Source organism: Cyphomyrmex costatus, unplaced genomic scaffold (genome assembly GCF_001594065.2).
Source record: "Cyphomyrmex costatus isolate MS0001 unplaced genomic scaffold, Ccosl1.0 scaffold173, whole genome shotgun sequence".
NCBI lineage: Eukaryota > Metazoa > Arthropoda > Insecta > Hymenoptera > Formicidae > Cyphomyrmex > Cyphomyrmex costatus.
The window spans coordinates 144,211-170,676 of NW_017275748.1; the positions used below are offsets into that span (position 1 = coordinate 144,211).

Here is a 26,466-nt window from a genome sequence, read left to right on the forward strand (position 1 = left end):
GCGCGCACGCGCGGGTGTTTGTAGTTAAAAGACCTACAAATTGGGTTTATATGGATATTCTAACTGCTAACATATAGTTGGATTTATATAGGTAAGTTTTATACATACCTGTATGTTTCAAAAATATGAAAATATATGCAATTTTTAATTTTAAATTTTTATATGCAATTTTATTTAGAGAGATATTTGTGTGGATGTGTGTTTTTATTACAATATGGATAAATAATTATGAACATTCTTTTGCTTCTTGAGTGGGTTTTACTTGATTGAGTTCTTCAATACTTTTTATTTCAACGAAATTGCAATTAGATTTATAATGAAACTGCGCAAAGCGATATCGATTTGGCAGAATGATTAGGAAAATTTCTGGGGAAGGACATTGGTAGTCTCGCGGGTAGTGCATTGCCTTCGCAAAAGAATGTAATTCTACGTTATCGAAGTACGTGATGAAATGAACAAATGGAAATGAGAATGAACAATTTCTAGAGATCTATTATCACATTAACTTTCTTCCAAATCTCATTTCTTAATTTCCATTTTGCAATGTTGATAGATTTACTAAAATAAAATTAACTGTTAGTTGAAAAAGAATTGAAAATATAACACAATAGAAATATTGTATAAATTATAATAAAATTGTAGAAAATAAAATTTTTGATTTAATTAAGAGTTAAGTTTTAAGAATTTCGGGAAACGATATATATAAAAATAAGAGGTGGCTCCGTTTATCTATAAATCGCCTACATTGTTTGCCTACATCCCATTTGCCTATAGATCGATTGCCTACATGTTCTATTGCCTACAGCCCGATTGCCTTATTATTTATTTCTGTTTACATTTATTTTGGTAATTATTCGAAATACATCATAACCCATGTAGACAGTGGAGTGTGTAGACAGTAATGCTTGAGTTCGGGCTACGCCGCTCCGAACAAAACAAAATATCCTAGCCGCTTGAGACCTAACCGTCTAGAAGTTACAGCCTAGACAGTGTCCGCTTGGAATATTCCTAACCCATGAAGATAGTGGGGTGTGAAAACAGTCTTTTTAGAAACAGTAAAAATCCATTTGGAATTTGTAATCTGAGATAAGATTCAGATTTTCTTAAGTGCAGTACCTATTCTGTATAATTAACGAAATAAATGTAGGCAATAGAACATGTGGGTATGTTAAGTTAGCACCCCAACTATAGTACTCAGGAGTTCTGATTAGAGTTCCCACTTCCTTTTGACGAGACGAAGAGTTCCCTATAGTTAATAACAAGAGTTCCGCTCAATAAACATTTTTTTTACATTTTTTAAAAATGGGGTGCTAACTTTTTATCGAATTTCGAGGTGGAATAGTTCTGAGCGGCTTAATAGCTTCAATTTGCGATTGCCTAGAGTTCCTGATATGTAAAAAAAATTTTCGAATATTAAAAAAGAAATTAAAAATTTTTGAAAAATTAAAAGCTTTTTTGTGTTATAGGAAGAGAGATCGTGAATTATAAAATTATTCTTTATAAAGTTTGAAATAAAGTAAAATAAGTTTAATTTAGAATAAAACAGCCCAGCAGTATTTTAAAATTAAGCAATAGAACATCATTTAAATGATAATATATTAAATTGAGAACATATTACGAGATATATCTATTAAATTAACTTAACATATGTCAATCTGAATCTTTTAATTGCTAATGCTGTTAATTAACTCGTTAAATATCATAAATATTCTACGTCGTTTGCAATAAATATTAAAAAGTAATAAAAGATATTGATTTGTTAAGATGTTATGGCACATATAAATAATTAACTCGTCATTTTGGTTTTAATTGAATACAGTCATTAGTGTAACATAGGGGCATGTAATTTTCTACAATTTGTAATGTTAATTTATAATTTAAATTATCTAAAAGTTGTATAATAGTTATAACGTTATGATAAAATATAATTTTTTCTGATATCTGAGTTTAAAAATAATGATAACATAAACGGTGATATTTGTATTGTAATATAAATTTTTTACAAGGTTAATATTTACAACTGAAAATTAATTAAAATGCGATTTTAGTATTATTATTATGACGCTACTAATGCGGCTAACGCACAATAGTCAATGAGTTACAGACAGTATAACTGTTCTGTATAACTGTGAATACTAATAGCTACTGTCTTTCCTTGGTGATAATTCCATTATCGCTTCATGGGCCATTATTCCGTGAACCGTGATATCTTAGTTGCTTGGCTTTCGTAGCTGCAACCAAATATAATCTGGTAACATTGCGTAAGTGTCTAGAAACTGTCCTACCTGTTGCGATGGCTTTGTAAACTTACGATAAAATAGAAAGGATTCCTGCTCGCTAAAGCTTCTGTCACATTTCAATGCATATATGTTGTTTAAACTTTCTATTTAATATAATCCATCTTTCTTATAAAATTTGTTTGTAAAACCGATTACTGTTGTTTGTCAGTGTCAACCAAATTTCAAATCGTTATTTTACTAACAAATTTTTAAATATCTGCAATATTATTGATGTGCTATGAATTACTAATTTATACTCTAAACTTAATATTATTAATATTAACATTATGAACTTAACATTAATAACATTAAATCATTATTTTATTAATGTCAAATTTTCGAATACAGTTTTATTGATTTATTATTGATTATTAATTTATTAACTTATATATACTGTAAATTTAACATTTAGTTTGATAATAACAATTTGTCTTTTTCATATTTAATTTATATTCAAAATTCGTTTAATATTATGATACTTTCATAACAATTGCGTTATTATTGAATTAGTTTATATATCGATATATCGTGTAGCCGAAAGCATATTCCGACTAATTGCCATTATTGTCCACAATATTCTTGCCTCATTATAAATCATAAATAATTTAAATGATAAACATTATCTCTTTTATCATATACATTTTCCAATTAAACTTGTAATTATATGTATTTATTTATTATTACTTACATTTATATATATATGTATTATCATATGATAAAATATTTTTATTTTTAACATTTTATATTTAACATATATTTAATTTTTTTTAACAAAAATTTATTTTAAAGAAAAAATATTTCATTAAAATAATAATGTTTTATAAACAAGAATAAAAACAATAAAATGCTATACAGTTTCTGTAAAACTAGACTACTGATTGCAGCAGTTGGAAATCTTTACATTCCATATTTATTGCCTCTCCTAGACACTTTGGTAAATGTAGTAATTTCTTGGAACGTTAAGCGCAGTTTCCCGCTGTTATTCATCATCTAGAGTAGTTATATACAATATGTATATTCAGCCAATTACATTTGCTGTGAACGTATTTGTGTAATTTCTCGTTTACGGTTGCTCACCGTTCAGATAATGCACTTTTTGTGTTTCAATAATGCTACTAAAACATGACTCGTTGATTACATGTAATATTATTTGTTTTTAATAATCAACAAGAAAATAATATTATTAATATATGCTTTTTTGCTTTATATTATTGTACAATATTTATTTGAACAACAAGATAGCATATGTATTAAAATTATAAAAATTAAAATCATGACTATTAACAATAAAAATTTAAGAATACAGAGATATCAATATCTCTCCGTAATTATATAGTTATACAATTATAAATTATTGTTTTAAAATATAATAATAAGACCCTTAATATTAAGCAATAAATATTATAGAATCGATGAGGGCATATAAAGGTTAAATACGGAAATTGATGCGTATAAGAAACAAATACGAAAAATAATACGATGAGATTTCAATTACATATAATGTTACATACGTTAAAGCTACCAAATTAATTATACATTTTTTGGTTACATTTTTCAGCCATCCTCAGATCTTAAAGTTGCAATATTAAGCATGAATCCATGAACATCTTACAATTAGAACTGCTAAAATATTCATGGATTCATACTTAATATTGCAATTCAGAGATCTAAGGATAGTTATAGAATGTGCAATATTATGTAAGTGAGAATATCATTACGTTAAATTCCGTATTTTGTTTTTGCACATTAGTTTCCGCGCTTGATTTTTTACGCTCTCATCAACTTTATTTGTTAGTGTTTAACACATTATTTTAATTAAGTTTTAATAAAGAGTAAAAATGTTTAAAATTATATTACATACACACAATATTATCTATGAATGAAACAAATTGAATTATTATTATACAAATTAAATTATGGTATAACATATCTGTATAATTAATTGTAATTTCGCATTACAGTGATGTTATGATGATAAAAATTGCTAAAGGAAAAATTGCTCTTATCTTTGTCGCGTTTGTGGAATGGAGACGTCTGGGAAGCGTCAGACAAGCGTGACTAGTAGTTAACGGGATGACCGTATTTCCTGCTAGAGAGAAGATCGATCGAGGCGAGAATCGAAATTGCAATGGCCTAGAGAATAATCGAGGGCGAAGACTCAAATGGTAGAACCACGTAATGGCGGTGAGCCGGCCAATATTGAGTTATGCTAGACCGAGATTGGCACCGAATACTAGAGCGACATTACGCGTTTAGGTATTGCGGATGAACAGCTGCAAGTTGATAATGCTTGATTCTCACATAAAATTCTATAAATGACGAAAACGTTCTCGATGAAATTTATGAATTTTTTTATGTATGAGAAATGTTTATTCTTCTGTATATACACGTACTTTTATTACAGCTAATATACATAAAAACTTCTTTGTTTTATAAAAAGGATTAAATAAAGGGTCTACAAGTTTGCTCCCGCCGTTTTCATATAGATAGTTTTATACCTGTAAAAACGGCGGGAGCAAACTTGTAGACCCTTTATAACAATATAATAAGATTTTATATTTAAAAAAAATGAACAAACAATTAAATTACTTGTTTGTAAGTGTTTTAAAATTCTTATTAACATCATTATGAAATTGACGATCAATTTAATTTATTATGTTACTATTTAATTTATTTAATATATTATGTAATTATTATTTCAGCATATGATCGCAATTTTCCGACAATCAGCGCTCAGTTTAATAATTGAGAGATATATTTAAAATTTATGATACGTGGAAAATATTATTAGACATCAAGATCTAGTTTTGATCTCGTATTTAATGCTCTTCTTAAAATTTATTTAAAAATTTAACAATACTAAATGTAAATCAATTTATATAAAAATAATCAAAATAAACAAAAAAATAATTAGAAACTAATAACAGCTATTAAAGGATATTAATAATTATTTTTATGTGTGTGTGGAAAATTATTTTAGTTTATTACTCTTGATAGAACTGTAATGAAATCAATTTGATTTTCTCAGTTCCGTGATCAATTTCTATGTTGACAAAACCCTTCAATAAAGCGTCTTCGAGTAAGAGAAGCTGTAACGTTGGACATAATGTAAACAAACAGTCTCAATTATCACTATGAAATTGTATCATCACGAAAATTTATATTATTCATGCAAAAATCAATTTTGTATTTTAATAACGCCCTCATTTAAGTTTATTTATATTTTATTATTATATAATATATGTACTTTTTATTTGCATAAAAAATATTTTCTTATCTTTTTATATTTTTATTTATGCTTCAGCGAGATCTGTCAGCACCATGAGAAAAGTGCAACGACCGTATGTCTGTAAAATTAGTATCATGGTCACAGAACTGGAAAATTCTCGAAACTGTAATAGGGGAGAGAAAGAGTCTGCTTGTTATCTCGTTACTAGTTTATTTACTTCTGTTACAGGAAAGTTTACACATATAGTAAATTAATATAAGATATGTATAATATACCGTTTAATTATCATTTAGATGTACGTAAATATATGTATACAGTGCGTATAGTGCGTGCGTGCGTGCGCGCGTGTGTGTGATTTAGAATCGGAATATCTGAAATTTGGAATATTTGAAGCTCTTTCATCCAAGAAGAACGTCATCTGATTTAGAGTTTATGCGACGTTATACTATACCGTACAATTTGATAATGATCTAATTAGAGTGTAAGCTTGTGCCTTTGTTGTGTAATTTACACATAGTGAAGCGTGAATTAGGACCCTTGCAAATTTCAACCCGTACGTTACACTATAGCGATGCTCATCTCCACATCTCTAATGCAAATTCAGCATATGCATATATTGCGCAATATTTAGATACTATAATATGCTTTGTATACTGTACTTATTTAATAATATAATGTATGCTAGTAGGATTTAAAATTACTTATCTTATTTTTTTTAATTATATATTTTAATTGCTTTTTATTTTGGCACAAAGATTATTTATGTTATATAATTAATACATTTTAATTAATTATCTTCTGTCTCTTGTTATATATATCTATAGATTTTACATTTTTATAACGTTGATAAAGTATTATTTATTGCATGCGTATTATTTTGAATAATATATATTGTATGAACATTTTACAATTTTTCTAGGAAAGTGCATAATATATGTAGAATATGTAAATAATATTAAAATTGAATAACATGTTATAGAAAGATAAATATATAAATCTATTGGTAAGTAAGTTCTAAGCTTCTCCCCCCACGTTCATGACAGTAAGTAATCTATTTTTGTAACCTTATCCGGGGTCAAAACAATGTGAAGGGTCCATGAAAAGGGGATCGATTCGAGAGCAAAGTTATATAATATCTCAGCGACCTTTTCTAACTGTTATTAAAGATATTAGAACTATAAATAAAACGTGTAGAACTAAACAATGATAGAAAAAATCATAAAATTATCTATTTCAATGGTCTTTATACCTTCTAAGATTAATAAGTGCATGATGATAATATCAGATTTTTTAAATTTAAAATATGAAAAAATTTTTTAATATCAATTTTTGCAAATGAAAAACGTTATTACGTACAGGAGCAATCAACTTTTGTTTTATTTAAAAAATTTTTTGCCCTCATCTCTCTCTCTCAAAAGAATGATGATTTATTTAAACTATTCTTCTACTAGAGTATTATTATACTTTATCAATTTTAATAAAACTGTACGGGTATCTATCATTTTCTACAAAGCCCAATATATTTTTTCGATAAATCGATAGTGAGTTAGCATTCATAGTTTGGCCAGGCCAGTGAGCATTATGCAAAACCGTCATGTCAAAATTTCCTCAGCCACGAAATTAAAAAAGAAATATGCTACTACTTTCCTCCCTCTTCCTTTCCTCATTTACTCGTACCGCGTAAAGATATTCCTCGGTCAATTCTACACATTCATGTGTAAACAGCGTAAACCGAGGGGGGTGCTTAAATTTTCACATAGCGCCGCCCTTTCGTAGTCTCCGCCGGTTGACCTGTGAGAGAATTTATGTACCGAAGGAATACGCCGTGGTTCCCTTTCATTCTTTCCTTCATACATTCGCGATGCTTTTACCCACCTTTCATAAACCAGCGCCATTTTATCATCGCATTTTATCGTACCTTTCTGCTGAAGATACGCGAGCTCTTTCTTGAGTGTGCACAAAAGTATTTTTTAAATATTCATAATACATGCGTATACTTTTCTAAGACATGTTACAGCTTCAATCTTACGTAATGACACTACATAAAAAAGTTAGTAAACTTTGATTTAACTAAAAGCAAGAAGATATAACTAACAGAATTAATTTCCTATTACAGAAAAATATTTATTATCTTTAATCAAAATATTACAAAATATATAATAATTTGATTGCAAACGATTATATAAAACATTAGACCAAAGTAATCAATTTTGAATTTGTTATTTAATTTTATATCAATACTACCAAATAAATATACTTACTTTCTTTAAATTGAATATCAATATGGATAAACGAGAATAGAGTATATGTATATTGATGGACAGCAGAACAGTGTGGAAGCTTTGAACTGTTTCGCAAAGCTTTGTGCATTTGCAATTCCCTGAAGGAGAGCTGTTCAATCTATTATGGCTACGGTTGTCAAAGATTATTTGGTTGTAGCATACGTGATACAAGCTGTGCTTAATTGAATTAATATGTGTAGACAGTGATTATGAATGTCTCATATAAATTTCATACACATGCACATAATTAATAAAGTAATATGTGTATGGTTAGGAATATTACTTCACAAAAATAACACATTACCGATACTCCGTTATTTTTTTTATAAAAGTTAACTGATTACTCGATAATAATTTTAAAAGGATCGTTATCGTTATTTATAAAGTATAAGGAGACAACAATTCGTTACTTTTATTATTTTTTATAAAGCTAAAGTAAAATATTAATAATATTATAATATTAAATTTTAAACTTACATTATTTATTTATTACTATTAAATATAAAATCAATATTATACCTTAAAACTGCAAGTATATCCTCTATATTTCTATAAAAAAAATTAACTTTATGAATCTTCTATAATTCTTTGTATACATTAATGTTACTGTTTTTCAATTTACATTTATTTATCTTTAGGAATTTGGATTGTAATTTACAAACGCAAATTTTATTAAAAATTTTTATTAAACGTTGGTTTTAAATGTTATTATCTTTATTACGAATGTATTCAAATATTCACTGTCAATATACACCATGTGTAAATACATATACGATTCACGCGCATTATATTATTATATATGTATACAATATACATGTACTACAAATTTTTAGTATTGACTATTGATTTAGTATTGACTATTTATAGTGTGACTATTGAAATGCAACCTAAGATATAAAGTACAAAATATATTTTTCAGTGTTTAAATTTTTATTTAAATAAAATATTTCTATTCGATCAAAAATAATGCGATTTATTGAATAGATATTAATTTTTAAATAAATTATTTGCTAAATATATATAAATTATTACAGAGACAGGTATATAGACACAAAGATAACTAAAATAAATATTAGGTGAGAATCAGCAATTTTTTGGGGAGAAAAACGGGAGGACTCTTTTCTTAATTTCGAAATAAATTATTCAAACATAGAGATAAGCGTATACGAAGATGAAGGATAATGAGGGCCGATACTCCGTGTTTCTCGAGGGGTAAACGAGCTGCTTCCTAGAGGTAAACTCGATTGACGTTTACTAAAGACGATGGATTTGTGCGGGCACCACGTTGAGCTATGTATCTTATCCTAACTACGCTTCGTGTTTCGAGGTGGACTAATTTATGCGCGGTAAGTCGTCCAGCTTTAGTGAAACGCTACGCTATATGGCGTAACTTACATGCACGTGACGTATCTGCGATGTAAATCGTACTACGAATCTATGGTACACGTGCGGTATCTCCGTGTTCTTTAGGACAGGTCTGTTGAAAATTATAGGCTCGTCTCTTCTTGCTCTATCCACTGCCGAGACTCACCCCATAAAAGACGCTACGATCGCGGAAGATTTGTTGGAAATGGCGGGTCGTCTTCCTGACTCGGCCTTCACCAGGGAACAAGTTTGGTCCCAGCTACTCAGGGTCGACTTCGTTCATCGTACGTATATAAGTCCTGGGAGTTTAAAGCCTGATTTATCGCGACGACCATGAGGGCATGCCGAAATGCGAGCAGACAGGCCAACGTGCAGAACGACAAGAGTACAGAGATGTGATCTATGGATACTAAGTCTATTTCGGATTATCTGATACAGCGACGCATCTCCGTGTAATGCGTTGACGTCACGAGAACGTCGGGACAATGTTGTGTTACGCTGACATAGAGCGCTTGTCATCCGTAGGCATGCAAAATAATCCCCTTACAAGGATACGGATATTCTCATATATCTTTGTACCTATACATATTGTATTATTTTAAAAGAGATTTAATTAAACGAATATAAATATAAAAATTTTAATACGTAAAAATATTGAACTTTTATTATAATAAATTAAAAAATATATATTAAAAAGGTATTTTTGTCTTTAAATCATGCTCTTAAATTATTTATTACGCGATATTTAGCATCTTTAAATACAACATTTCCCATCAACGTTGTCACACAAGATTGCATTTACTTCATCTGCAATTTGAATTTATAATCTTGATCCATTTGTATCTTTTGATTAGTTAGTTTCTCTTCATTTTTTGGATTCTCTTAGTTTATCTATCCAACCTCTCATAGTAAGATCCACATTGGGCAGAATCTGAGAAACCAGGACGAAAATTGGAAGAAAAGAAAAGTGGCCAATCGAGATGGTCGTGAGGTAAAACTTAGAGGAAACGAAGTAATGTGAAGGGATGGTCGCCCCAGGAGATAAAAGTAGATTTTGGATGGCACTCTGGTCTACAACGACCACGCCACGAGTGGTAGAGCTTCTTTCTAGATCAGACTCGATGGAATGTTTGCTCACTGAAAGAATGTTGACGTTACGTGACATATAAAGATAGTTTGATATAATCAAAACCAAGATATATTTTCAACTATGCAACATTTCTTCTTTATGAAAATATGGCAATCGTATTATTATGTATTTATAATTCTTATTTATTCATAAATACAATAGATAAAATTTATTTTACTCTCTAGTCTTGAGTCTAGTGTGTTATCATAATAGACGACAATTTCAATATTTGATTTATTATTTTTATTAATCGCGTTATTAGAATTAAGTATATATAGCGCTATCTTATTTTTCTAAAAAATTTACACTTTTTATTACTTTATTTTAATTTTTTTTATTCTTTTAAGAAATTATTTTTAAACATTTAAACATTTATACATAAATCAACTTTTTACAATATTTCAATCATATGACGATTTCATATATTTTTAACATTTCATTATTATCCTTAGAATCCCAACCTAAGTTATTTGGCTAAATTATGAAAATGAAGAAAGAAAAATTTTAATCAATAAAAATAGATTTGATAAACGCGACACTATTCTTTTTTTAGAAGACAGACTACTCTTGTAGTTACGTGACATGAACATGGTAATGCCGGGCCATTCAACGATGTCAAAAGCTTCCTAGACATTGCCTTACGTCACTGTACTACAATCGAGTCTTGAACTAACTCGATATAAGCTTCAAAGGTCACGGAGCCTGTTACAAAGGTAGTAAATAAGCACGTACTCTTATCCGCAATACCGCAGAGAACCGCAGTAATTGCTCGTCATATTCTGACATATATTAATGGAACTTAAGAGACATAAGTAAAGAACCATGATTCTTTACTCAAATAGAACTATCAAGTTGTAACCAGATTGTAAGGAGTGCAATAAGCTTATTACGCCCTTAAAATTAGATTATATATAATTAAATTAATATTTTTTATTTTTTGTAAGATATATAAATAAATATATAGCTTGCAGACTTAATTATATTTTAAAAGAAAGAAATAATTAAAATTATTCATAAAATTTTGCAATGTTACACTTCGATTTAGATAAGTTTTATTTTATAGACAAAAGTAACGAAAATGCGTAATTTTTAATACGTGTTTTATGGCATTTTTGAGAAGTACAACACTCTTTAGAAAAAAATTGGTTTTTTCTTTTAAAGCGAATATCATCGAAACTATGAGAGATAGAAAAAAATGTGTATAATAAAAACGGATAGTTTCGAGAGTACTTTATAATAATAGTTAAAAATCTTTGTTAATAAAAAAATTTATAAAAAATAAAAAAAATTTTAATCATAATTATTAAGTACACTCTTATAAAGTCATTCAACATTTATTTCAAATATTTTTTGCTATCTCTTATAGATATTTTGATAACATCTGCTTCGAAAAAAAAGCAGTTTTTTTCTAAGGGACGTTTTATCCCTTAAAAGTACAATAGAACACGTATAAAAAAAGATGTGTATCCTTTATTTTCGTCTACAAAACTTATATATATATTAAAAGTTCATACAAATTGGAGGGAAATACTTGGATCCTTTTCCTTGCTAATCAAAATCACAGAAAAGTATACTTGTTTTTACATTTTATTGAGTTACGTAAAAGTTTCTTCTCCGTAATGCAGTCGAAGAATAAAAAGAGAGACCTAGGTAAGATCATAAAACTTACAGTTATAAAATATCGATTTCAGTTTTTTTACCGAAAGATACACATAAGTTCATTTTTGCAAGGAGCCATCATACGATGAGTAATATTTTTATTATAGGTAAGAGATGCATGACTCTTTGATACATTTCTTTGTAGTTGCTTCTTCTTTCTTTGAAAATTTTCAAACTACTTGAACTTTATCCTAGGCCGTCGAGCTTATTCTCATTTTGCACTTTTCTCTTTCATTCGCGATATCACGAAGAGTTATGGCAATACCGAACGCAGTTTCCATCGTCTACTTGATAATAACACGAAATTGATTACGGTTTTATCAACTTCGAGTCGATTGCACTGCTGAATTTCAATTTTATTAATGGTGTGTTGCAAACGTTGCTACCATAAATACATAACAAAAATTTGATTATTGATTTATTTATACAAACAAATATGCTGTTTTATTTACATTGTAACTGTTTACATTTATTTTAAAAGATGTTTAATAAAAATAAAATGAAATGCAGTACATTTTTATTAACGTAATGTGCACATTTCTTTTTTATAATACAATAGTAATATATCTTTAGATAAAGGTTTTAAAAACCTTTGCCATCATTTTATTTCGATATAAATCTCTAGAAAATGATGGCATTCATCGTTTTCTCTTTATCTACATATACCCTTGATCGCCAAGGAAGCTCACATATGCATACGAAGTACATAGCTCGAAACTTCTTCGGTTTCGAGGCAATTTCAAAGAACTTTGTCTGAACGGGACAAGTAGCTTTACGAGCGATCTACTAGCCATTTTATCACCTTCACTTACAATGAGAAGGGTGTTTGTGAACTTCGTAGTAGGACTTGTAACGACTGTAAAGTGCACAAGTACATTGACATAAATTTTCGAAATTGGTGGTCTCGTTAATTGTTGGCACATTATAGTTGTTAGATCGTAGTTAAGATAAAGAGGTAGTTGGTGATGTAGCCCAATATCCAATTCTATATATTTTCTGATCTCCATTGAGACAATTAGAACCCACTGTCACGTGAATTTATAGGCAGTCATCATAAAATTCACATTAAATGAAGAAAAATAAGCTTATTAACTTTTTTTTACCTCAATTTGATGCGGTAAGTTGGAAAGTTATTATATTCGATCAAAATTATATAAAAAAAAGATAACATGGTGTGCCCATAAAAATTTTCCAAAGATTACGTGGGTATGGTTGTATCGAGGAAACAACCCTCTATTATTTCCCCAAGGAATTTGACGAAGTTAGGTTTTATAAGAATGGGGCGTCAAGTAGCGCGATTTTTAAGATTCTGAGGTCATACCATATATGATCATAAATACTCACGAGCGTGATACAAACATGCAGCTGCAACTTTTTTAGTGTTAAATGAATTTTTTATTAAGCAAATTAAACGAATTACATTAATGTTTTTTTTTTAATTTATTCGGTATATTACGTGTGCATGTGTATATTTGTGATTATATTTAAAATATCTTAAAAACATGCTACTTGAACTTAAAATTCACAATTTTAAATCGCTCCATTCTTATGAAATCTAACTCCGCAGAATCCCTTGGGGAAATAACGGAAAATCGTATTCCAGGCACAACCAAGCTCACCTGACTTTTGGAAAATTTTAAAAGTTGAGATTGGACACAGTGTAATAAAAAAATCTACTGTTTAAATATAATAAAAATATATTATATATTTTTTCATATGCTTGTGCTTTCACTCCTCCTCTCCCTGCAAAGTTATTTTCATATATTTTATATATATATATAATACATTTTTAGAACTAATTCAAATCTAAAAAACGCAATACTTTTTTACGTCAAATATATATATATATATATAGCGTATTCTAGAATCTTTTTCAAAAGGGGAGAGTGGTCTAAATCGAATCTATATATATATATATATTTGCAGTTTTTTTTCTCTATAAGGCCTAAATAAAATCAGATCATAAAACCAACGGTGCCGTTCGAAAGATCATTCAATTTCCTTCATTTTTGCTTCATTTTTGCAATCCGCGTAAGAAATTGTTATCATTCGGCAAATTTTATTCACAAACACAACTAATGCATGTATTTCTTCTTTGCCTGTTTCAGATACTAACACAACCGAACTCACAACACACTAACCAACTACGTCTTTTGAGAACAAGCATTATGATCTCGCCCAGGGCTTCACGTCAACGCCCTAAGTCCTGAATGTGAAAAAGGTTTATTGCACTCTGTGCAATAAAAAGCAGGTCGGGGAAAGCCCGCATATTATTCAATGAATAAATTTGTCGATCTATCAAATAAATCGTGGGTCGCCGGAATCTAGTCCACGGAGGTTCTATTGTGAGAATTGATTTGAATCTCTTATTTCTGAAAGGAATAAACCACGTGTTTGAAGTGTTGGAAGAAGTGTTAGGGTGAGCATTAGTAGAATTTTCAGAAAGGTCTTTCTTTAAACATATATTTATTTAATTTAAATCACTTTAATAAAACCTGATATAATTAGGTACATATACTTGCGAGTACTTGTTGAACTTATATCACTTTGATAAGGTATTGGCAGATCCGTCAATAACCATCAAGTCACAACTGTATATAAGGTAGTTGCTAGTATACGTACTAAGTTAATGTACGTAATATTAGTAGGGAAGAGTTGCCGTACCACTTAAACCTTTTTATTATATTTTCCACTTGACATTGACTTATACGAAAATATTGGAAACTGTATCTTGATTTCACCTATTATTATACGTTTAATTTTTTATTAAATTAATTTGTTGTAAAGTACAACTTACATAATTAGTCTTTTAAATCGTATCTGCTTTGAAAGTATCGAATAAAAATGATTAAAAATGTTTTTTACGATTGACATTTATATATTTATGTCAATTATTATTAGTTTTATTATTAATTATCAGTTTTACCTTGTGATAGTGCGACTTCGGATATATTTTATTAAAAAATCTTAATTTAATCTTTCTAATAATTATACAAATATGCACATATATAATGACTATAACATATTTTATAATAAACCTTCTTTTATAAATGTATATATAAAAATTTAGATTAAAACTGTATGATTATGTTATTATTATTGACTACATATAAATTGATTATAAATTAACATCAGTTGTACATGATTTTTTTATGTACACACAAAGCGTAATATGTTTGTATCTACATTTTTGTTACAACTATTGTTTATATTAACTAATAATATAAAATATTGATATATAAAATATTATTTGGGCAATTGCATTTAGCAACTCTCCTCTAATAGCGTATGATTAAAAATTTTGCTTTGAATAAAAAGCTTTTCTCTGTAAAAAAAAAAAAATCGTGCATTAAAATTGCAATGGATTAAAGCGTAGAGAGCTTCTTCCGTTCTAAATTGCGATTTTTTTAAATTGTCGACCATTTGACGTGAATTTCGAGAGTGCAGGTGTATCTGACCGGAAAGTCCGCTTCTGGTAGAAGCAGACGGAAGCGCGGAAAAAGCAAGAAAATTCGCTGACACTGCACGTCCATACGTACAGCTCCTATATTGAGAAATCGACCGCACCGGGAGTCACGAAAACGAACAAAAAATCTGTATAATATATTACATTCTAAAAGTGCTTATATTGAAACAGCGCGTATTTACATAAAATTATAACAAATCCTATGGATCACGTAAAATTACAGCAGAAGTACACTTACTCGTGAAAAATATATTTGACGAAAACATATTGATGTGTAAAGAAGCAAAAGTTTTGTTGATAAAACGAAAAGAAAAAAAATGACACAAGAGCTAGGCCCTAACTACGAGTGCGACGATTCTATACAAAAAATGCCTTGCAGAATTCCCCGTGGAAGTCTGTGGCGAGTCCGGCGACGTAAACGAGCGGGGCCTTCGTCGATAAGAAGGGGCTCCGCGGGAAGAGAGCCACGCAAACGTACCTCTGGGTCCGTCGTGGTGTTGTCCGCCGGGGGTGGCGGTGGCAGTGGAGGCGGAGGAGGTAGCAGGCGTCGTGATTTGGAACGTCGAACGGGTGGCGGTCGGGGTGTTCCCTGTCTTGCCACCATCAGCTCTTCTGTCGCAGGAACCGCGGGGGGTTGCGGCCCCGTGGTGGGACTCCCCTCCTATAAAAAGCGCCAAGGTATTACGGCGTTCTATTATAATAAATAAAAAATAAAAAAATCGAATACCAAGTAAATGTGAAAAATAATATTTTGCATTGAAGAAAAAAATTGAATATAAGTCTTTTTTTTACATTTTATATAATATTATCTTTATTAAAATAAATAAACGGTCTATATGGAGCTAAATGAATTTAATGTTGTTCATAAATTTTATAATATAAATGAGAACATAAAACTAAAATTAAAGTGTCGTACGTTTCGAAACTCACTTCAGGTTCCTCTTCAGTGATTTTTACAGATCGTATTTGTATCGTTGGATTGATGATATTTTCGTAAGATATGTGATGATGCGAACATGTTGATATAATAATTATAGTTCGGATTGAATTTCCTGTTCTCAATGCGAGTGTATTGTAAAGGCATGTGAGACAGGATTATCATTACAAATTCGTCCGATCAAGTTGAACGTAGATGTTACAACGCTGATTGTATCATGACGTATAATGTAACTGATTGTAACATCTACGTTCAACTCGATCGGACGAATTTGTAGGGATGATCCTGTCTCACATGCTTTTACAATACACTCGCATTGAGAACAGGAAAATCAATCCGAACTATAATTATTATATCTGTATCGCATCATCACACATCTTAAGAAAATATCATAATTCCAACAACACAAACATCCGTAAGAATCGTTGAATAAAGTTCCGAAACGTACAACATTTTAGTTTTATGTTCTCACTTATATTATAAAATTTAAGAACAGCATTAAATTCATTTAGCTCGATATAGACCGTTCATTTATTTTAATTTGCATTGCAAAAAAAAACGATCGAAATTTATTAATTATCTTTATTCTTATATTTCTTAACCGACATTTTTCCATTTTTTAATTGAATAAATTTTAATATTTTTAATTAAAAAAAATTACATTATCGCTTTTAATATTTGTTTGTGTGATTGTTAAATTATAAATAATATTTCATATTTTATATATAAATTTATCTTTGAGAATTAAAAATTCTCTAATTACATTATCGCTTTTAATATTTGTTTGTGTGATTGTTAAATTATAAATAATATTTCATATTTTATATATAAATTTATCTTTGAGAATTAAAAATTCTCTAACGTCTTCATTAATTATCTACGCGTAAAATATGATATACATTCGCGTTATATTTTTAAAGCAAATAACACTCTTGAGAACGTCTATATATTACGTCGTAACACAACCTCCCTTCGTCATTTGATATATCATGAATTTTTCAAGCTTAAAAATTGTAATTCAAAAAGTTTTCCGTATTATGAGTTACATCTTTTTTTTTTAATATTCAGGTTTCCTTTGTTTAGAATAATTAAATCTTTAAATTGCAAAAAGGAACAATAATAACGTATGATCATAAACCATGAAATTTAAATTTCTTATAAACGTGTCATTTTGATGACTGAATGTATAGCAAGTAATATAAAAATGGGACAGTTGATCTCATCTTGGTGTTCAATTTTTTATTTATTATAAAAAGTATGGACTGCCAAATCATACTATCGAAATCTGATCACGTCGTAAACTCTCGAAGGCAGTAGTACTGTCTGGAGTCGCAGCAGTCGTGGACGTGGCAGAGGTCGCGGGGGCGGCGCGAACCTCTTTGGTTCCGGCGTCGCCCCCGCGAATTACGCACCAGGACTGCAGGGCGTTGCGCCTGGGCTGCGGGAGGTCGTGAACATCCTCGGCAAAAGGAATCAAGTTGGCACCCTATCGGGCGTAGGCCCGCCGCCAGGAACGCTGGATAACGACAGCGGTGAGGAGGGAACTTCCACTAAGAGACCACCAAGGCCTCTCTACAGGAGGTTAATCAACTACGTGAGGCAAGCCTGGACCGGCGTCAAGTTCGCCCTAGGTATATTTGTCCCAGATTTATTAATGTAGAAAATCGTTGTTATACTTTACACAAGAGAGAGAGAGAGAGAGAGAGAGAGAGAGAGAAACGAATTTTTTGTTAAATATTTATTTACTGGAAACCACTGATATAAATACATGTATATCAGTTACTGAAAACTTTATCCTTAAAAAATTAAAAATAGAAAAGTACAATAGAATTGTACTCTTTAAATTTCTTGAAGTGAAATTTCACTTCAAAGAAGTGAAAATATTGCTATTATTGAAAAGGAATAAAAATTCTTGAATAAAATTTTATTCAAGAGTGGTAGATTTTCACTCGATTTTTTGGAATGAAATTCACTCTAAAAGAAAGAAATCTTATTTCTATTTTTGGAGAGAATCTCATTTTAAAACAGTGAAATCTCACTCCAAAAAAAGAAGAGTAACAATCTACTACTTCTATTTAAAAGTGTAAATATTTTTACTCTTTTTCAATAATGGCAGTATTTTCACTCTATTATAATGAGATACTCCAAAAAATTTAAACTTATATATTTTCTTTCTTATAGATGAAACTAAAATAATACTCTTCAATATGACATTAATTTAAAAAATGTTTGATAGGTTCATTAAACCCTTCGTTCAATTATACTTTAATTCTATTTTATGTTTTAAGTATACATAGATCGTAATATTACATGCAAAATTATTAATATAAACGAATGTATCCGGCAGCAATAAAATAAAAGACAATTCTATATGCGCATATATGAAAATGCTATGAAAGAAGCGACTTTTCTCTTTTCGAATGAGTCAAGAATCGAGAAATCATATGGGAATAACATTTTACGTTTTATAAATGTGAAACGTATTCGATGAACCGATGTCAGTGTATCTTATATACTGTTTTCTATTGGACAGCCAGTAAAAGAGTGACTCACGTACTTGTTCGTGAAACGTGAAAGCCTCCAGGGTTTTCCTGACACTTTAACCAACACTGCACGCTACTCACATGTTTTACTGGTTCATCTATATTGCATGATATCTGCACCTACGTAGTTTGCTTACCTTCTCATTAAACTACGTTGTTCTTTATCAACCTTACTCGGATTTAATAAACTAGACCAGTTAACAATCCTATATTTGATTAATTTATCAGCCTTTTACTAATGAAATAAAAAGTGATATTTACATTATTGATATCTTAAATTGTTTATACATAGGGTGTTTCAAAATTCGAGCCCACGAAGTACAAGACGTGATATTTTATGATTAAAAAAAAATAACTTTTTGTTTTTGTGCAAAATTGCGTCTGACAAGTAGTTTTTGCAAGATAGCAGGTTGAAGTTAACGAATGAGGGCTCTGATATATGTGACTCATACGCCCGCGCGTTTCTCGTTCGCTTGTACCTAATTCTTGTTTTGTTTTGTATTTATAAGTAATATTTTGAGATACTAATACGACATTGTTATGACTTTTTACGACAGTTTACGACTTTTAATATTTTGTCAAATGTATATCCATTTGACCATATCAAAAAAGACTAGTAACATGAAGCGACATATATATTATTCAAGGACACTTTTAGATTAAAAATATTAAACAATACAATTCAAAAAGAGCCAACGATGTAACAAACATAAAACTTTAATTCAAATAATAATAATAAATATAGCTACAAAAGAAGTACTTTAAACATTTCGACTCCGATCATGTCATTCTCAATGTTATAGTAGAGACGCAATTAAAATCGTTATAATGCTCAATTTCTTCACCTCTAGATAATCTTTATCCAGAAGATATCTCCCAGAATACAATGGAGATATCTCCTGGATTAAGTTATCTGTAACTTATCTGGAAGTGAAGACATTGGACATAAGTCGAATTGTATAAAATTTGCGATATTCTACAAATAATCGCGTGAGCAAAAAAAATTAATAAAAATTGACAAAATATATAAAAACATATGATAGTGTACCTTGTCATTAATATCTGTTGATAATCCGTTAAAGAAATAAAAATATTAACTTAATTAACATTTCTCAAATATTTATATAATTTAAATATTTATATTATTATACATATAGCAAGTAGCTTCACAGTTAGCTTATGACTTATGCTATTGTTTCACATATCCCGTAGTCGCCAAAGGCGTATTTTCATCACGCAATACTCTGGAGACTGACGGAATATCCACGCAACGTATCCTCGGGATTCGGGGTTGCCAACTTCATGAAAATTCATACAGTCCAGGTGCGGTTTCACCCGCAAATTACATTTTCACAAACAAATTTATGAGAGAAATATCTGGAACCAACGTCGTCATCCATACGACGTATCAGTGAGAAGACAGTGAAATACCGTTGGCAAACGCTTGCCTTGCATTTATTATCTGTCGGTTGCTCTGAACCGTAACTTTATTGAAATGACACATTTATCCCATCAGCATTGTAAAAACAGGCTTGGTATATGCATTACATCTTTGTAAATTTAGCTAATTGATTAAGTAGATAATTTTTAATTAACTTCTTTACATCTGTGCATAATACATTGATGCAGTATAATATGCGTGTATAATTAATATATCTTCTTACTCTCTCTTATCTACTAAAATATATTTCAAAAAATGAAAATTTATAAACGACCTCGATTTTCAAGAACATTAAAAATTAAAATGTAAGAAATTGTTTGTATTTATTTTATAAATACTTTCTCTCTAAATCTGAATCAGTGGATAATCACTGATATCAGTACCAAGTATGCTTCTAATAATCAGTAAATGAAATGCGAGATCCCTGACTTAACTAACCCTTATTACGTGATCCAATTAACCTTGTTTTAGTGCATAAATTTAATTAGTGACATTAGTTAAATTAACATGCAATTATTAGTATTTTAGGTATATAATGTTTAACCTTTCTTTCCTTTTTAGTTAAACTTCACTAATTATCTAGTGCCAAGTATGCCACTGGATAATCAGTGATCCATAATTAGTGATAATAATCCACTAATTCAGATTTAGAAAATTCACAATTTAGATTAATAATGCAATTCTTGTATTTATACAGAAAATATATACAATATATATGTATATATATATATATATATGTATACAATATATATTTTCACGCAATAAATGCATGCATATTAAACAAATTATGTTAAACTGAAACATATAATTAATATACGTTCATTAATGTCCTATACATAAACAGTATTAATAATTATTAATATTATTATATTTGTAACATTTTTCTGTATCTATTATAACAACAGTTAAATAAATAAATTACTGGTATAGTGTACGCGTATGATTTTGGATTGCCAAGATGCATTATCTAAATCGTAAAAAAATAACGTCCAAAATCATGATAGTTTCTTTATCTTATAAACTTTCATTAATTTATTAGTCCTAAGAAGATAGTATAGCGAGATTAAAAAATATCTTTCATCTATTTTAATATTTTAATTCATACTTACAAACATGTGATTCCAGTACGCCAATACTGTATTTATATTTTAGATCATGCAACACTATAGTCAAATATTAAACGATATATGGTTTATATTGCACTCAACCGCGTATGTATTAATTGAGGTTTTGTTTGATCGCGGTTGCATTTGAATGAAGTAGAATAAAATATATTGCAGCGAAAATGGCGATAGAATGGTTCTGTAACATAAAATGGTCATAGTCACGTATTACATTGTTAGCTGAGCACTGTGAGCATTCTCAATAAGCAATGAATTCTTTGCTTAAAAAGAACTTTAGTATATAAACACAATAATAATTAATCATAAAGAAAGTTATTTATATTATCAAAATCATTCAATGGGATTTGAAATAAAAAATGTCTTGAATAAAAAGTAATATTAATGATAAAAGAATTATTAAAAATGTTTATTAAATTATTAAAAAGTTTTTTATATATCTATTTTATGTGTATATAAATATTTTTTGTTAAAATAAAATAATATAAAAAATGTTACGCTTTTATTTTTTTTATTTATATAGATGTGTAATAAGAAAACTACGCGCGCGCGCGCGTTGTTTCTAAATTAATTATTTTTATAAATATTCTAATTTGCAAAACATAAAATTTATATTTATTAAATGGAAAAATTGTTCTGTGTTTTTAAATACTTATATATATATATATATATTTACGTTTATTTTTGTTATGTTTTATATAAAAATTATATAAAATTATTTAAAATTATAGATAAAAAAAAAAATAAATAATGTATCGTGGAATAATTTATTGTTTTAATAAAAATAATAACAATTTATTAAAATTTGAAATGACGTTTACAATAATAAATTTTTTATTTATCAAAATTTTTATTTATTACAGGCACACATTAATAAAAAAATGTTCATGAAAATTTAATAAAATTTCTGCTTAATAATAATTACATTCCCTTCTCGATGTGACCAGTTTAAAAAAAGCAAGGCTATATGAGATACCGCATGGAATTAATCTGATTATGCAAAATCCCATTTCGCTCAACCTAAAAAACCTGAATATTGGAACGATTCACGGTTATTTATTTTTTACAAATTGTAATATGTAATAATGAAACAGGGAAGGATTAAAAATTGTTTAAATCAAGATGTTTTATTATTTTATACTTTTAGAGACATAATTAAGTAACGGGTATTCTCATAATTTGTTAGCATTTATACTATATACATTATTTATAATATATCGCGCAAACTTTAAATCATACGTCAGAATTATATAATTTATGAAGAAAACGCATATACAAAAGCCTATCTCGGTCTCTCAGGAATTATTTACAAACATCTTTATATTATTCATTTGCCAGCGTATAATAGATTCCTGCGGGATCACTGTCGATGAACACATTGACGTAAACTCCAATAGTTCAGCCTTTCATCTCTAGAATCAGAGACCGATGTGCATCCTGCCTATCCAACGGCAACGGATGCATTCCGCGCGGAATGCCTTTCATCCTTCGCACAGATCCAATATCTCGAAAAGAGGAGGAACCATCGAAGTCCACAATTCGGTCTTCATCTCTTCTAGATCATCGCATCGTGCGGAATGAGACGTAGGATCGAACGGATGTTGCCTCGCCGTTGACCCTATTTACGCTCGGTCAAACGGCCTTTTGCTTAAAGAGCATATGACACAAAAAAGCAGAGGAATAAGGAAACGTCTAGATTAAATTTGGTGGTTTTTTTCTTTCTATGATGGTCGACGTGTTGTTTTTAGAGAAAATAACGCAGAAGTAATATCTAGAATTCTTTGGAACCATGTTATTGTTGAATGCGATGAAGAGAAAGATTTCTTTACATTAAATTAAAAATTAATATTTTATGCCATGTGTTGCATGGTTCTTATTATGTTTAATATTATTATGAATTATGATAAATTGTTGTATAACTACTACATAATGATTCAAATTAAAAATTTGAAATTTTAAATTAAAATTTTTTTAATTAAAAAAATATTTTTTAAAAACATACACAACGATTCTCTCTCTCTCTCTCTCTCTCTCTCTCTCTCTCTCTCTCAGTGAAAATTTACAAAATTCTCTTTAACACAAACATATTATTGTTACAAGTTGATTCCATACTGTCATAAATTCCCAACAAAACTACTGAAGTTGTATAATACAAATACATATCAGATGCTCTCTTCCCGAACATTTGTTATCGTTTCGCTCGCGAGAGAATTTCGCACCAATTTTCGATGTGTCTCGTTTTTGCTCTTTATTTCATGCGTCACATTTGTCTGTAGATCGAATCTGAGAAATCCAGTGCTGTCGGAACAAGGCGATTCGATTTAAATTCCAACACTGGATTACTTTCCCACCTTCCAACTTCTGTAACCTCTCTTGTGGAAAACATAACGTAAGCTTCTATGTATATATGTAGAAGCAGTGCAAAAATATCTCTCTTTCCACTCTGATCTTCCTATGAGAACAGGCTATCGTATGCACGATGCGTTTCGATTTCCACTGTGCACTTCTGTGCGCGGCAGTGTTTCACCACGTGGAAGGGATTTATTGTCAAATCACTTCATTCAGGCCGCTTATATCGGAGGATGAAATAACGAAAATTCGTTTTCTATTTTAAAAATACAATGCAAAATATTTTTATCGCATAAGTCTAACAATGCTTTTTTAACGATATATATATTGACTATTATATTTTTTCTATTCAATTTCTAAATTCCATTTAGATGTGCATTTTAACAATTAATTGCTTATAGAAAAATTGTTTTATTTAAATAATATAGTATTCTTTAGTTTCTAGTTAGTATTTTTTTAAATCAACACGAGAAGATTAAATCGCTAATTTAATATATTTCTTTTGTTTTTAGAAAGCAATAACATGTAAAGTAAAATATTTTTCTCATGCAAGTCTAACAGCTCCAATAAAAATATTTTATATAACAACATATAATATATATAAAAAATATATACCAATATATAATTACATACAAAATTTTCCATATATCCTTCTTTCTTTTATAAAATTACTGTTTGATATAAAATAAATAGTAATACTAATGGGAAAATATAAAAAATAATTAAAAGGATCATCATCGTACTGTTTCTTTTACAAAACAGTATAGTTTGTACATAATTATATATTTTTATGTATGTTTTTATGCAATGTGTTCTTATATGAAGAATTTTTACTTGGGAATATTCTCTTAATATTTAATTTTCAAAGTCTTACTGAAATTGATACATTATATTGACTTTTATGATCTTTTATAAAACATTGTAAATTTGTGTAATAATATTTATATTTTTTTTATAAAATAAATGAATTATACATTATACGAGCAAATTCACGGCTTTTTGTATTACAAAATTTTCTCTTATAAATGTAATCCCAGAATTTAAATCATTTTAGAAGAAATGTATGTATATATATGCTATTTCATTCTCCTGAGCATACATTCATTGTCCTCATTTTATCAAAGAATTCATATATTTTTTCCCTGCATGCCTAGTCAGATAAATTGCACGAAAATTTTTTATTTAGACTTTTTTGTGGTATAATAAAAATGAAATACACGAATGTTACATTCTAATATTAACGCAATTCTTCAGTGACAGCAATATCTGTGAAATATAGTTTGCAAATCCGTCGTATACTGCTTCGATTGCCAGGTTGACAAGCGATTCGAAAATTCACCTCATCTTTGATCTCACAACGTCGTGACGTTGAATGAAATCTCATAAATATTACATGAACCATATATGAGATATAGAACGGATGGCTTTCAAACTACAAGGAAGAGCAATTTTTACAAAATCTCTTCAGCACATCGTGGCTGCTCGTATCTCGCTCTAGTACCGGTCTCATAAACGTTGTGCTTTACTACGTCGAAGGTCATTCTGCATTCAGGTTTCTTAAAAGTTCGACGGCCTTTTTCAGGAATAAAAAGAACTGTCCCACGGGAAATAAAGCGCACCACTACCATTTACATATTCTATGGAATTTTATAAATTGCAGTACATATATATATATTCGCGCGATCTATACATTTTATTATTCTCGTAGATATCCATTCAAATGTATGTAAAAATCGGCGCGATTACAAAATTCCAGTACAAAGTATTATGAAATTTACGAATTTGCCTTTGGCTAATAAAGCTATTATTTTAAATGCTTTGTTCTGAAACTTAATTATAACGTTAAAATAAATACTGTTAAACTTTTTAATACAACACTAAAATCTAGTTTCTGCTCGCACAATGTATTTGATGCATTTCTGAAATTATGAATTCATTTTGTAAATATAAATTATATACAATTTTGAAATTTATTGTGCATTAAACATATGTTTCTTAAATTTCAAATAAATAATGTACAACAATAGGATACTAAAATCTGAGAATCAATTACGGGATTAAAATCTCCGTGTGATATAACACTACAGCGGACGATTGCAATATGACACGAGTTTGAATCTTGCGATTCAATCTCAGGTTTCTATTCGCAACTGCAATGTGTCGTCGAATCCGGGCTTTATATACCCACATCGATTGATGTACCGTACATTGAAAAAAAAAGAACCGAAATAATAGCAGGAAAGTTATGTCAAATTTTATCGGATTTTGATATAGCAACAACGTATGAAAACGATAGGTATGTCAGGATTATACATTTTGTAAGTTTTACATACTCAATTCTCATATTGACAGCAATAAATTTTAAATATTTATAGTCTACTTTTCATGTATTATGAAACTTATATATTTTTTTTATATCTATGTATTTGTGATATAAGCATTTAGTAAAATACTTAAAAAATCTTTATAAAATACTCCTTTCTTTAATATAATATTAGATAAAAATAAAAATTAAAAAGTTTTAATTTTTATTATTATATCTTTTTAATAATTTAAAAGATTAAAGAAAAATGTTATTATTTGAAGGAAGTATTTATATAAATGTTTTAGAACAGAGTATAAAAAGAGAGGCAGAGAGAAAGAGAGAGAGAGAGAGGGGGGGGGGG

The 26,466-nt window shown here is 29.1% G+C and overlaps 1 protein-coding gene across 1 annotated transcript in view; it reads left to right on the forward strand.

Moving 5' to 3' along the window:
• The first annotated feature begins 15,777 nt into the window (after positions 1-15,777).
• LOC108772022 (Kv channel-interacting protein 4) overlaps positions 15,778-26,466 on the forward strand; it is a 33,640-nt gene continuing 22,951 nt past the window's right edge. Inside the window, exons 1-2 of the mRNA XM_018537466.1 lie at positions 15,778-16,087; positions 17,657-17,977. Of these exons, the coding sequence (XP_018392968.1) occupies positions 15,778-16,087; positions 17,657-17,977 (631 nt within the window). The remainder of the gene's footprint in view (positions 16,088-17,656; positions 17,978-26,466) is intronic.